At 32.7% G+C, this 14,962-nt stretch overlaps 1 protein-coding gene across 1 annotated transcript; it reads left to right on the forward strand.

The window, feature by feature from the left end:
- Positions 1-2,280: 2,280 nt before the first annotated feature.
- LOC133694314 (aspartate--tRNA ligase, chloroplastic/mitochondrial-like) lies at positions 2,281-8,380 on the forward strand. The gene is made up of 15 exons (XM_062115805.1): positions 2,281-2,765; positions 2,871-3,014; positions 3,135-3,244; positions 3,336-3,447; positions 3,571-3,642; positions 3,983-4,074; positions 4,271-4,391; positions 5,179-5,301; positions 5,409-5,604; positions 5,708-5,895; positions 5,990-6,061; positions 6,977-7,075; positions 7,170-7,250; positions 7,770-7,827; positions 7,916-8,380. Exons 1-15 carry the CDS (start codon positions 2,403-2,405, stop codon positions 8,083-8,085), a joined length of 2,001 nt encoding a protein of 666 aa, XP_061971789.1. The 5' UTR covers positions 2,281-2,402; the 3' UTR covers positions 8,086-8,380.
- Positions 8,381-14,962: the final 6,582 nt, after the last annotated feature.

Here is a 14,962-nt window from a genome sequence, read left to right on the forward strand (position 1 = left end):
AACATCATAAAATTCCTAAATAGTATTTTGAGAAAACTAGTTTTAACATTAAATTTATCATTTTTTGAATTGTTAGATAAAGAGGTTGATCTTTTATTTAATTATGTATACTTTTTAAAGATTAAATTCTATTTAAAATTTAACTCTTAACATTCAAAATGATTACAAACATAAATTTTTCAGCTATGAATGAAATTTAATTCATAAGGTTGAAAACATGTGGTAAAACTTAAAAACAAATAATATTCTAATTATTTTTACATTTTTCAATTTTATTTTTCACCAGCTATATGACTTGAGCTTCACTGTGGACCAATTAAATAAAATTTTAGAAAACAATTGATGTTAAGCCGACCCAAGAATGAAAACAAAAAAGAAAATAAGAAAAAAAACAATGTCAACCCATGTTGACACATTGAGCTTGTGACCCGAGTCATTTAACTAGAAGTAACAAATTTGAAAAAACCTTGAAGCTCAATTCTCAACAAATCAAATATTGAAGTATAAAATTGAAAAATAAAATCCTAACATACAAAAAGATAAAAAAGTAGCAATTATAAGTCAAAAAAAGATCTGAGCCTGCTCAGGTCAACCCTTCAAACCTATAGGTCAAGTTATGAGATCAAGAAAACCTGACATAAAAAAAATAAAGAAAATCATGAAGCTCAATTTTATAAAAATCAGTGTCAAATTATAAGATGGAAAAAAATAATTAAAATTTTTTTTGATGCTAAATCTTGTGAGCTTGTAAAATTTATGCCTCAGACCATTTGATTGGAAGCACCAATTATAGAAAAACCACGTAGGCCAATTCTCAACAAATCAAATATTGAAGGATGTAATTAAAAAAAATCAATAACATAAAAGAATCTCAGAGAAAAAAAAAGGAAAAAGAAAGATGCGAGCTTAGCTAGGTTAACTTGCTAAATCCACAAGTCAGGTTATGAGATCGGGATAACCCTATAAAAAAATAAAAAAAAATAAAGCTTATTTTTTTAAAAAAATCAATATGGAGTAATGAAATTGAAAAAGAAAATAAATCCACACACAAAAAAAAACAGATAGGAACCCATGTTAGCTCAAGAAACTTGTGACCCTGGCCATTTGATCAGAAGTATCAAACATGGTAAAAGCATGAAGCCCAAACCTTAAAAATCAAATGTCAAAGAATGGAATTGAAGAAAAAAAAGGGTGAATAATTTTGGATTGAAAAGAAAAATCAAATTAACAAAAGAATTAAAAGAAAAAACCACTCAAAAAATAAGGATTAAATTAAAAAAAAACAACAAACTAAATATTTTGATTCAAGGATAGAATTGAAAACAATTGAAAATTTATAAAAGAGATAAAAGAAAAATGAAGGAAAAAAAACATGACCAAATGTTTTTTAAAAAAGAAAAAAATTAGATTGAAGAATAAAATTAAAATACAAAACATAAACTTACAAAAGGATCAATGACAAAAATAAAAAATCAAAAGAAAGAGGCTTGATACTCAAATATCCCTAACAAAGGGATATTTTAAATTTTAATTGCTAGGCATGAATTTCAAGGCAAGAAAGAGAAAAGAGAGAGAAAAAAGCTTCAATGAAAATCCATTCAGAAAAACCAAACACACGCTATTGGTAGAGGAAAAAGACGCCGAGAGGAATCTAATGACATGACAAAAGATAATTTTTTACCGCTGGATGATGATATACACGTCATCAAAGCGTGACGGAACCCTTCCACACTCACCCACACACATAAACATGTGTCTTATAGAACCCTATGAGTGTAGCACTGTAGCTCAACTGGTTAGACTCTAGATTTGTTCTATAGATGTCACTAGTTCGAGTCTTACAAACCTCAGGGCCACTGGAGGCTTATATGGTCGTTAACTTCAAGGTCCGTGAAATTAATTAAGGTGCATGCAAGCTGATCCAGACAACCACGTTAATAAAAAAAAACATGTGTCTTATAGGTTCAAAAATTAAATAATTTTTAATTAATGCAAAATACTAATTTACTCATCTACTAATATGGTTATAACGTAAAACCTAACATGAAAATTCAAAAATTCCCGAAAGCAAGTCTAAATTAAATTTTATTCCAAGAATAAGTTAGTAATTTTATTATAAAAAAATGATATTTAAAAAAAAGCTCATAACAATAAATTATCTGGTTTTGACTTTGAAAGGCAACGAAGGTATTTCAATGTTAAACTTATCCTAGTTCACTGATCTGGTGAAAAGCAAAATCATAAAACTTCTAAAATCCACAGTAATCTCTTTCTATCGCTTCAGTCTTTGATGCTGTCTGCCACACGTGCTCCGGATCTCCCACTCTCTTACGCTCAAAACCCAATCTTTTTTATTCCTTAAACCCTCTGCTCCTTTATCCCAAAACTCCCACGCCATCACCATGACTCTTCTTCTCCGATCCTTCCCTCTAATCACTATCCGCACCGCCAGACCCTACTCTCTTCCTCTCCTCCAAACTCTTCTCAAATATCACTTTCCCAAATCACTTTCAACAAAACACACAAGAACCCTTGTAGCTCTTTCTGCTGCTGCTTCTTCTTCTTCTTCTTCCCCTGAAACCATTCTCAAGCCACAACAACAACCAAAAGATACCCTCCTCTGGGTCTCTCGTACCAACTTCTGCGGCCAATTATCCATCAATGATGTCGGTGCACGTGTTCGTCTCTGTGGGTGGGTTGCTCTTCACAGAGTCCATGGTGGTCTCACCTTTTTCAATCTCAGAGACCACACTGGCATTGTCCAGGTATCTCTTATTCATCCAATATATTGCTTTATGGGAATTTGATTGTGTTTTGTCAGGTGAAGTCTGTAGAGAATGAGTTCGATTTTGTGTGTTTTTTTTTTAAAGGTTGCGACTTTGCCTGGTGAATTTCCTGATGCTCATTCTATTATAAATGATTTGAGAGTTGAGTATGTGGTTGTTGTCGAAGGGGTTGTTCGGTCTCGGCCTGTTGAGTCTGTTAATAAGAAAATGGTCACCGGTTCTATCGAGGTAATATTAGCTGGGCTCCATTTCCTTTGTTCTTACTGCTTAGCTTGAACATTCTAATTGGTAATTTAGTTGCTCCCCCATTTTATTTGTTTTCTTTGGAATGTTGATAATGTGTGCCAGGTAGTTGCGGAGCATGCTCAATTGTTGAATGCAGTGAAAGCAAAGTTGCCGTTTTTAGTTACTACAGTAGACGATGCTAAGGATTCTGTTAAGGAGGAGATTCGTTTGAGGTATACCTCAGCCCATTGCATTTATGCACCACATTGATTTATATTTCTTGGCGTTTTGTTGATTAAAGGAAGCTTAAATGCTTGTTAATAGATATCGATGCCTTGACTTACGGCGGGAGCAAATGAGCTCTAACATTATGCTGAGGCACAGGGTGGTGAAACTCATTAGAAGATATCTTGAGGATGTTCAGGGTTTTGTGGAGGTACAGGATACAAATTTTGATGCATCGTCTATTAGTTTGTTTATGTTCTACTTTGTTTGCAGGGTTTTAGATAATGTTTGTATGTTGTTTTGATCCTGACCTTTTGCATGGTTATAAGGTTAGATTGAGACCCCCATACTTTCTAGATCTACTCCAGAAGGTGCCCGGGATTATTTAGTGCCTTCAAGAATTCAGGTACTTGGGATTTATAGCTTGCCACTCAAGTGTAATATGATGCTTTTTGGAGTTTGGATAGCAGTACAAATTCTCTGAATTCAACAATATTTACATCTCAACTGCTAGAGAGACTTACTCCGCTGAATGTCAATTTCAAAATTGTCAACTGTGTAATGTGTACTGGTTTTATATGTTGGATATGGGATTATCCTGGTGAGGTATTGGAGTTCTATTGGCAAAAATGTGGACAAATTGAATAACTAAATTAGATGGATGGAATGATATCATTTGCCCCTTAATTCATAATACTTTATTCAAGCTTTGCATGGCTCCGATTCACTTTAATTTCCATTTGAAGCCAGGAACCTTCTATGCTTTACCCCAGAGTCCACAACTCTTTAAGCAAATGTTAATGGTCTCTGGTTTTGACAAATATTATCAAATAGCAAGGTAAAATTCTCTTCCTAGATGTTTGGTATTGTGATATGATTGTGGTGTTGTGCTATTCAATTATGCTCTCACTTTTCTCCTTTGGCAATACTTTTCATCATATATAATTTTTTGTTGTATACACAGCAAGCGAGCTATACCCGGGCTTGAGTTTCATATGACAAGTGATGAAGATTTTTTTTTTCTTCCTAACCAGATGCTTTAGAGATGAAGATCTAAGGGCAGATAGACAACCCGAGTTCACCCAGTTAGATATGGAATTGGCATTCACTCCCATGGAGGATATGCTGAGACTCAATGAAGATCTAATTCGAAAGGTTCGTAGAACTTGCTCTATGGTTCCTATGATTTTCTTACTGGTATTATTAGAAGAAGACATATATAAAAGGCAGAGCAGTATGGAGAAAGGAAAAACAACAATGGTGGGCAAATAATCATTTTGGTTTTGCTAACTGTAAATGAGATTTATCAGGTTTTGATGTTTTTTCTTTCCTCTGACTATGTTTGAGTATTCATTAGTTTCTCTTGGATTTAAATGGAAAAACCTTTCAAGTTCTTAGTTTATTTAAGTTTGAGTGTTGTATATTAGCAGCGTAACAGATGGCATTGCTGGTGGATAATGAGTTTCATTTATCATGCCAAGTGCAGGAGTTTTCTTGTATAGAAGAGAGCAATTTTTTTGAATATCTAATTATAGGATATCATTGAAATATAAGTTAATTCCTGTGTCTACTCATGTTATATCTATGTCAAAGTTAATTATTTGATTCAAAATTCTATTCGAGTTGAGCTAATCATGTCTCAATGACATGAACAATGCTGCAGCTTGGGCTTGCCTTTCATCCATTTCTCCTTCCTCTTTTTTGAGTTTCCCAGTGAACAAGTCATTTCATTTTATTGAGAGTTGACTAGACTCTTCAGCTCTCATCAGTTATCTGTTGAAAGGTGGTGGTTTTATTGGAATCCAAGTGGTTGGGCATGCACTCAACAGTATATGCTGGTCACATTGTATTTTCATTTTCCATTTGCAGAAATTTGGCATGTTTGAACACTTACATTTCTCTACATTTCAGGGTTTGACTAAAAAGTTAAGTTTGCTTGCAGGTATTTTTGGAGATTAAAGGTGTCCAGCTACCAAACCCATTCCCTAGGCTTACATATGCTGAAGCAATGAGCAGATATGGTTCAGATAGGCCAGACATAAGATTTGATCTTCATTTGAAAGACGTAAATTATCTCCTTTCTCCTGTATACTTAGCATCACAGAACATTTTATGAGGACTTCAAGTTCTACATGTAAACCATTAAAAAATGTTTTCCTTCTGATGCTGCAGGTATCTGATATTTTTTCAGAGTCCTCTTTCAGGGTTTTTGCTGATAGCTTGAAAAGTGGGGGTATTATTAAAGTACTCTGTGTGCCTTCAGGTGCTAAAAGTTATTCAAACACTGCTCTTAAAAAAGGTGACATTTACAACGAAGCAATCAAATCAGGAGCAAAGGGTTTGGCCTTTCTAAAGGTCTTGGATAATGGTAAAGGAAGATGTTTCCTTACATTTTTCTTTCCACCCCTAACTTAAAGGCGAATGACATTATTACTTCAGCACTTCAACTGTGTATTTTTCAATTTTTGAAGGGGAGTTTGAGGGAATTTCTGCATTACTTTCAAGTTTGGATCCAACAACTAAAGAGCAGTTGCTAAGTCGCTGCTCTGCAGGACCAGGGGACCTTATCTTGTTTGCAGTTGGTCATCATTCATCAGTTAATAAAACTCTTGATCGACTTAGGCTATTCATAGCCAATCAGCTGGGCTTGATTGATCCTGTATGATTTGGACCTGTCTGGTTTATGTAATACATATTACCAGTGGTCTCTTATTCTTTTATATTTAACTTTTTCTCTGCTTCTAATGTTTCAGTCCAGGTATTCAATTTTGTGGGTGACTGATTTTCCAATGTTTGAGTGGAACGAAACAGAGCAGAGGCTTGAGGTTTGTCTTTCATCAATTTTGTCTGTTGAAACTCTAATGAAATAACAGTTACACTATCTTTCATTAAACATCTCCAATTAATTCAAAGGCTATCAAAATGCATCATGTATCCACTGTGTAGGGGTCTGGTGTTAATTACATGGTAGGCGGATATACTATATCTGCAGTACATGATGATGTATATTATGGCTTGTGTTGTTCTAGTAAACCTAGTTTACAAAATTCTATATATTTATCTCAAAACATTGTCTACCCTGTATGTTAGCTGAAAAATATTGCTAGTCTCACTGGTTTCTGCTATAAACATTAAACCATTGGTGCTTCTGCCTCATTAAGATGATGGATGCTCTCAAACCATACTCTCCATCAGCCATTTTTTTTAAAAAATAAAATTGAATACATAGGAGGAATGAGAAAAGGGTGTTGTTTGGGTACCTGGGACTTAGCTCAAAGCTAGATCAAGGAATTCAGAGAATAAAGATGGAGAAGAATTAAATTTAAGTTCTTATTTAAACTGCACTTTAAGTTGTTTTACATGGTGGAGTTGCTGTGTGATTAATAACTAGTGTCACCACCACTCATTTTCTGTAATGTACCATCCTTTTCCTTGATTGAGAAGAGTTAAATTTAAGTTCTTATTTAAACTGCACTTTAACTTGTTTTTCATGGTGGGGTTGTTATGTGATATTATAACTAGTGTCATCAAGTCATCACCAGTCATTTTATGTATCGTACGATCCTTTCCCTTGATCAAGAAGAATTAAATTTAAGTGCTTATTTAAATTGCACTTAAGTTGTTTTTCATGGTGGGGGTGTTGTGTGATTAATAACTAGTGTCATCAAGTCATCACCAGTCATTTTCTGTAATGTACTATCCTTTTCTATCTTTTCCTTGAAATTCTAGTTTTCTGGCAGGCCTTGCATCACCCATTTACTGCTCCCAATCCTGAAGACATGATAGACCTTTCCTCTGCACGTGCCCTTGCTTATGACATGGTTTATAATGGGGTTGAGGTACTTAGCCCTGTATCTTTACATGTCTACAAACTTGAAGGCCATGCCAGGTTGTAATGAACCATGTTTTTTTCTTCTTTTGTTGCACTGCCAGATTGGTGGAGGAAGTTTGAGAATTTATAAACGTGAGATCCAGCAAAAAGTTTTGGAAATTGTTGGCATCACCCCCGAACAGGTGAGAAGCACCTTATGCTATATGCACTTTTGATTGTCATGCACTCCATGTTCAAATATACATAATATCACTGGGGAGTTTCTATACTTTCGTGTGTCTATTTTTCTGTCACTTCTTTTTCTGGAAAATTTATGGCTGGTGGATTATGTAAAAGTAGGATGAATTCTGAAACATTAGAAATTATCTTTTTGAGAATTAAAACATTGAAATTGGATTTCAATAAGTCCACTTGCTTTTATTCAGGGTGAGAATTTTTTATGTTTGGTTGTGTTTCTCCTAAGGCGCATGGACAAATTATCTAAAAAAGGTAAAACACAAGTAATTGGTGTTTATCACTAGCCCTCCTGGGCATCTGGTAACTTCAACTCCCAACCAGAAGTCTGAAATCTCTAGTAAGAATGCTGGGAACTTACAGGCCTTAAGGCCCGTCTTATATTATGGTTACAACACATTATCATCTTTATGATGAATATCTTCACATCCTTTATTGTAAGTTGAGTCACATTTCTTTGTCTGCAGGCTGAAGCGAAGTTTGGCTATCTTCTGGAGGCATTGGACATGGGCGCTCCTCCACATGGTATGGAATGCTGAGCCTGTTCTAGGACTCCATGATCATTTACTATGTAACTACACAATTCACCGGTTTTGATGTCTTTTTACCACAGGGGGGATTGCTTATGGGTTGGATAGATTGGCTATGTTGTTGGCTGGTGCTAATTCCATCAGGGATGTCATAGCTTTCCCAAAGACAACAACTGCTCAGTGTGCCCTTACTAGGGCACCATCAGAGGTGGATCCTCAACAGCTTAAAGATTTATCTTTCCGTACCCAATAGTGGTCTCTACTCTCTTCTGTTGCTCATTGTAATGTAAGTTGGGGTTCGTTGCCCATTAGACGAAATGCCTGCCAACCGCACTGAGGTCTTTGAGTTTGCGCCTTATGCACCCAGTCAAGTTTTAGTTACGCGGGAATTAATCTTGGACAGGAAACTTTTGCTATATATATGTTGAATATTCTTGTTACTTTCTTAACCTTTCCTGTATATGTATTTATGAGGCAGATCTGAATCCCTATCATAAACAGGCACTTAATTTCTAATTTTAAAAAAAAAAACATTTTGCGTGCTCGAATCCCTGTTGCTCATTTTCATCGCCGTTTATTGGTGTTGATTGTTAATATCCACCCTCTGTTCTTGTGAAATGAGACCAATTCTGGCAATATCACCGACAAGTTTGCAATAACATCATTCGAGTCCTTGAGTTTTTCGGGAGAAAAAAAAAGTCACATCAAGCCGTAGATTTGTTGACCTGCCAGCATCATCTAGTGCAAATCATCAGTTCTGGGCTTCTTTTTTGGTTTGATGAATTGGATCGAAATTTAATCGATTAAGGTAAGAAAAAAAAATACAGACAAGGGAATATTGAAGCCATTAAGGGAGTGGCCCAAACAAGCACATGCAAAAGCAAGTCTGATCAACACAATTACAACACCCAATGATCAAAAGGGAGCTTCGAAGCTCATCAAACAGCAAAAACTCTGAAAATCTGATAGGAATAACAGGGACCACGAGAGCTTTTTGATGGAGACGCAACCATTACACAGCCCAAGATATGATGTAGCCGTTGGGGTTATTCAAGAGTTTTTGAAGAATCGTTCCAAAAATCCGGCAACTTTCTAACATCCCCTCGTCCTTAATTATTTTATGTTTTAATTAGTTTGCTCTACATTCCCTGTGGAGATTTGTGCTTCTTTCCTTTGTTGCTGGCTCTACAGCATCCCTTGTATGAAAAATAGGTGTACACGTCTGAATCTAAACATGAAGCCGTTTTAGATGTGATTGTTAACGTAATTTAAGTCATGTTTGTTAACAAAATCCTACTAAATTCCGGAATTGATGCGACGTCACATGAATGAGTTATTTTTAGTTATGCTTATTTTTGTATTTTAAAATTATTTTTTTAAAAAAATTGAATTTTTAAGGGTTTTTTGTTTTAAATTATTATTTTTTATTTTCTTATCGTTTTAATATGTTGATATAAAAAATAACTTAAAAAATATTTTTAAATAAAAAAATATTTTATATAATAATCATTACAACTATCAATCAAATTTTGATCCAATTCATTAAACAAAAAGTTACTTTTAGTTATGTTGATATGAAAAAGTAATGAAACTCAATTCCCAATAAGCTTAAGATCAAATAATGAGTTATCACTATTATTATTATAACTATTACTATTCTTATGGTTATTATTATCATTGTTACTATTGTCATTATTATTGCAATTATCATTATCACTACTATTATCAATAAGTTATATTATCATAATTACTATCATTATCACTGTTACCATTATTATTATCATCGTTATTATTATTACTGTTAATATTATTGTTATAATTATTATCAACATCACTGCAACTAATATTATTATTATTATTATTACTACTATTAACTATTACAACCACTACTATTACCATGACTACTAACCATAATTATTATTACCACCACTGTTATTATTATCATAATCATCTCTTTATATTTTTATTAGTTTATTAGTGCTTGTAAAAGTCAATTACCTTGCAATTATTTGTCAAACATTATGGCCAACCTACTTACTCTTACCAATATATTAAGGCGTGTTTGAGAAAATAATAAAAGTTACTTTTTAAAATGTGTTTTTTTTTGGAAATGTATTAAAATAATAATTTTTTAGTTTTTAAAATTTATTTTAACATCAACAACTCAAAATAATCCAAAAATATAAAAATAAAAATTAATTTGAAGAAAAAAAATAAAAAATTTGCAAATTTGCGGTTCGACTGCAACCAAACACCATCTAAATCATGTGGTCTTTTTTAGGTTGTTTTTTTTTTTTAATCTCATCCTTCAATATTTTTTTTTCACTTTCCTTTATATGGGGTTATCCCAATCATGTGACCATAGTCGCGGGGTTAGCAGTTTACACTGGTTGACCCAAATCTCTTTTTTTTGAATTATTTTTTTCGGTTTCATCATTTAACATTAAGTTATTTTATAGATGAGCTTTGTAGTTTGATTTGATTCACTTTTGCTTGTGATTTGTTTTTACTCTTTATTGGTATAAATAATTATTTGGTTAAATAAAAAATTAATAAAAAAATAAAAGATGTGATGATTTTACTGTGAACCACCTCACAAAAAACTATTAATTGTGATGATTTTACTGTGATTTATCTTTGTTTTTGTTTTATTTTTTAATCTATGTTTATCTTTTTTCAAATTTCATCAGTTAATATTTGATTTACTAGATATTGAACTTTATGATTTGTTGCGTATACTTTTTATGTGGTTATTCCAGTCCCATGACTAGTGTAATGAGTTTGGCGGGTTAATAATATGAGTTGAATCGAGTGTTTTTTGTGTCTTTTTTTAATTGATTTCTTTTCAATCTCATCATTCAACATTAGGTTGATTAGGAATTAGAGTCCGTAATTTATATTGATTTATTTTCTACGAGCTTATCCTAACCTTATAACTCGGGTTATTGATTTGACAAGTAGACTTAGGTCTTCTTTTTATATATATTTTTTTAAATAATTTTTTTATTTTGTCCTTTAACGTTTAGTTGATTGAGAATTTGGTTTCATAATTTGTTTCAATTTGCTTTATATGAGATTATCATAGTCTCATGACTCGGGATTGAGAATTTGATAGGTTAACCCAAGTTGACCCTGATCGATTAAATATGTTATCATCTCAATATTAAAAAAAAAAGATATCATCTTGAATTTTTTATAGTCAAACTATATTTTTACTGCTCATTCGAGTTGCTTTTAGACTACTAAATCAATCAGGTAACATCAAGTTAATCTTCTTATAGAAAATTAAAAACCCCTAGTAATAATTAAATATTTTTTTATATTAAAAAAATTAATATAACTAGATCTAATAATCTAGTGCAGCTTATAGAATATGGCCTAGTACAATCAAATAGCAGCCTAATGGAGGACTCATCATCACAGAAAGCTCTCCTAGTCCATTTTTATCTTCTCTCAGATGAATTTATATACAGGCCTTTGCAGATTGATTTCAAGCATGTGATGGGACCCGCTATTGAGTTTCTACTGGGTACCTTGAATCCCCACGAATAACAAAGAGCTACTACACCATCTATGGCCCATACCTCGCCACAAAGAGATCTCAGAGCCCATCTCATAAAATGATGCTTACAATTTCTGAATGTTTGAACTTTCATGTGGGGATCTCGCTTCGCTTAATATAAGCACACCCCCCGCCACTAAATAAGTTCAATTAAAATAAAAACTATAAGAGATGGGAAAAACAGAGTTCACACATAGTTAATTGTGGATGAGAATAATATCTTCTTCTTCTTCTTGGCCTTAAAAAACACTCTTTTCCATGTGTTTAAGGGTAAAATAGCTTTTGTATTGAGTGTTTTGAGGTTGATTAGGGACAAGACGGGTATTTTTAAGTTTCTAGCGTATAATGAAGTTACTTATTTGCCCTTAAAGAAATGGCTTCTTATTCTTTGATTGAGGGTTACTTTTGTTTTTTAAAATTAAAACATATAGCAAAATTACCTTTTTATCTTTGAAATGAAAAGAAAATTTGATTCTCATTGCAAATGAACAGTAAAAAGACCTTTGGCACCTTTGTTCAAATAATTTAACCCTTATTAAAGGATAATGTTGATATTTTTGTTTATGGTTTTCTTTTTGTAATTAATAAGCTGTGTTGGGGTCATTTTACTAAATTAAAAAAGGAATTAAAAAAAGACCTTACATGTGTAGGCGCGTCAGCCAGTCCATTGTATTTTGACAACACGCGCGACAGGTTACGACGACCACAATTGTTATTTTAGGGTGGTGTCTGATGCGTCTCGATATGTTCTCCATAAAAAGATGGCGGGTACACAGCTAAACTTACCTTGTAATTTTTCACATTTGTCATTGAAATTCTCTGTTTTTTTTATGCAATCCATTTTTTATTTATTTATTAGGTTTATTTTTTAAAAATAAATTTTATTCTTGAGTTAAATAGAATTCCGTGGTTGAATATAAGTGATAATCACTCTTTTTTTTATTTTTTATTTTTGGAGCGTTATTCTAATGACTCATGTGATTTAATTTTTAATGTTATCATGTAGTCTTTTTATAGTGGGGGGTTTTAACAGCCTCAACGAGCTTCTTTGGTAGGGGACAATGTCCACAATTGAATGATGAAGTCTCTCTAATGTTTTTTTTTTCCTTCCACACATGATATTGACGGCTCAGCTGTTTTAGTTATCCGGCTCTCGGAGAATTCAGTGGAACGAGAGACCAGCTAGAAGCAAATCACCGTAGGAAATTTTAGAAATTGAAACTGTTTAGTTTAAATTGCTTGCTCTTTCTGTGACAAACACCAGTGTGAATATATGATTCTTCTGTTCATATTCAAAAGGAGTTTGAACAAAAGAAAACAGGCAACGTTAATTTTATCAAATCGAATTTCTGGAATTATTATGCAAACTGTCGAATTATAGGTGAGCGCATTCACTCGTGGATAACAGGAGGCCGGTCAAATAAGATTTATCCAGAGATTTTTATTCTATCTTGCCTGTGAAGAAGCCACACCCACAAGCCATAAATTCTGTGCCTGGAAGCTTTCTTCATCGTTAATAATCCTGCCAGGAATTCATTAAATCAAGACCTATTCAGCAGTGTCAACTAAATAATCATGCCACGTCAGGGAATAATCTTGTTTTGATCCTAGCTTGTCAATATCTGTCTTCTCAACCACCACTTTCACAAGGTGGTGCCACCGTTTTCTTTTGGCCAAGTAAAGGCAAGGCAAGAACGAGAAACACAAAAGGAATTGCACGTGTGATGCAATTCAAAGATTCAATGTCCCAACAAACAAGAACAGAAAAACAAGTTGAAAGGAAAGGGAGAAAATTCCTATTTATTTTTGTATTTTAAAAATGTTTTTAAAAAGAATTGATTTTTTTATATTTTTTTATTTCAAATTAATATTTTTTTATGTTTTTAAATCATTATAATACACTAATATAAAAAATAATTTTAAAAAAATAAAAAATATTATTTTAATATATTTTTAAATGAAAAATATTTCTAAAAACAGGCTAAAAAAAATCTCTCTCTAGTGGGAAGGGGAGGTGGATTCGATAGGGACTGAAGGCCGCAAAAAATCAGGCAACGTAAGTGGAGAGATGACTGTTAGTGGGTCCCACAGCAAAGGTTGTCCATTTTTTTGTTGTTGTCTTGGGGGTAAGGTAGGGGTCAAACTACCGTCCGACCCAAGTCTTAAGTGGCCACAGCTGTGCTCCAGTTCTGATGCGACATGTCCCTCAAATATCGCACTGGATGATGAGAAAAAAAAAAAAAAAAAACCTTGCCTTGGCTTGCCTCCTGCATTTATGAATTGTGACGGGCTCTTTCTTTCTGTGTAGAGGCATAAATAATATTTAGTCTGATGACTTCATAAATCAATTATAGTTAACAAATTAAATCATTTATTATGTTAGCAAATTATAAACAAGAAATCAGGGTTTTAATTGTTTCATTAAATGAGTTCGAGAGCTGTGATTTTTATAATGAATTATTTGTTTTTTTTGATGTTTTTAATGTATTAATATCAAAAATAAATTTTAAAAAATTAAAAACATATTATTTTAATACATTTACAGATAATTTTTCAAATCAATTAGAGTTTATTTAAGAAAGTGTGGTAGATATTATTTTTAAAATGTTTTTTATTCAAAATTATATCAAAATAATTTTTTTATTTTTTAAAAATTTATTTTTAATTTCTGACAATTTATTTAAAAACATTAAAAAGATATATTTTGTAAGAAACATATAAAAATATCTTGATTAATCAAGGCGCTGTACCAAATCCCGTATCGAGGCTTCAAGAAAATCCCATCACAATTACTGTGCAAAACTGTGACCAATGTCCAGCAAAATTTAACGATTGCAGATCTGGCATGAGTTTCTGTGCAATTGATGAGTCACGTATCTGAGCAAGATTGCCTAGAATAAAAATTATATAGGTAGGGGCTAAAAACATTACGAGTGAATAAATAACAGTTACTGAGCGAGTTTTTGTCGTGTAGTAAGAGGAAGAAGGAAAACGACAAAGAGAAGGAATAATTATTGACAGAGATGCGCTTTGCTGGCATCTAGTAACTTAAGTGAACGGGCTGCGCAGTGTGAGCCAGCTCACCGCACCAGCATACTGCCACCTATGCATTTTCTGACCTGCAGGGTAATAATCAGATACATCCACCATCACTATAATAATTTTCCTTATCTATTCTGCATTTGATACGTAATAATACACCCTTCATTATTGTAATCCCTGTCAGTGATTCATGATGGACAGCTCATAGTTCTTTGGATATTCCGCTTGATGATCTCTGTCCTCGCATCAATCCTTTGTATAATCAAGCTTTTAAGTATGTAATGATACGTGTAAGAGAGCTATACGTAGATTTGAGTTCTGTTTTTTTTTTAAATATAAATTTTTAATTTTTTTAGATTATTTTATTATATTAGGTTTAAAATAAATTTTAAAAATAAAATAATAAAAAATACTTTAAAAAACAACTTTTATAACATCTATAAACACCCTCTTAATTAATTATTATATGTAGGGAAATTAAAATAATCAATTAATTTTTTTTGGGTGGATTAAAGTTTTTATATGT

Source organism: Populus nigra, chromosome 1, assembly GCF_951802175.1.
Source record: "Populus nigra chromosome 1, ddPopNigr1.1, whole genome shotgun sequence".
NCBI lineage: Eukaryota > Viridiplantae > Streptophyta > Magnoliopsida > Malpighiales > Salicaceae > Populus > Populus nigra.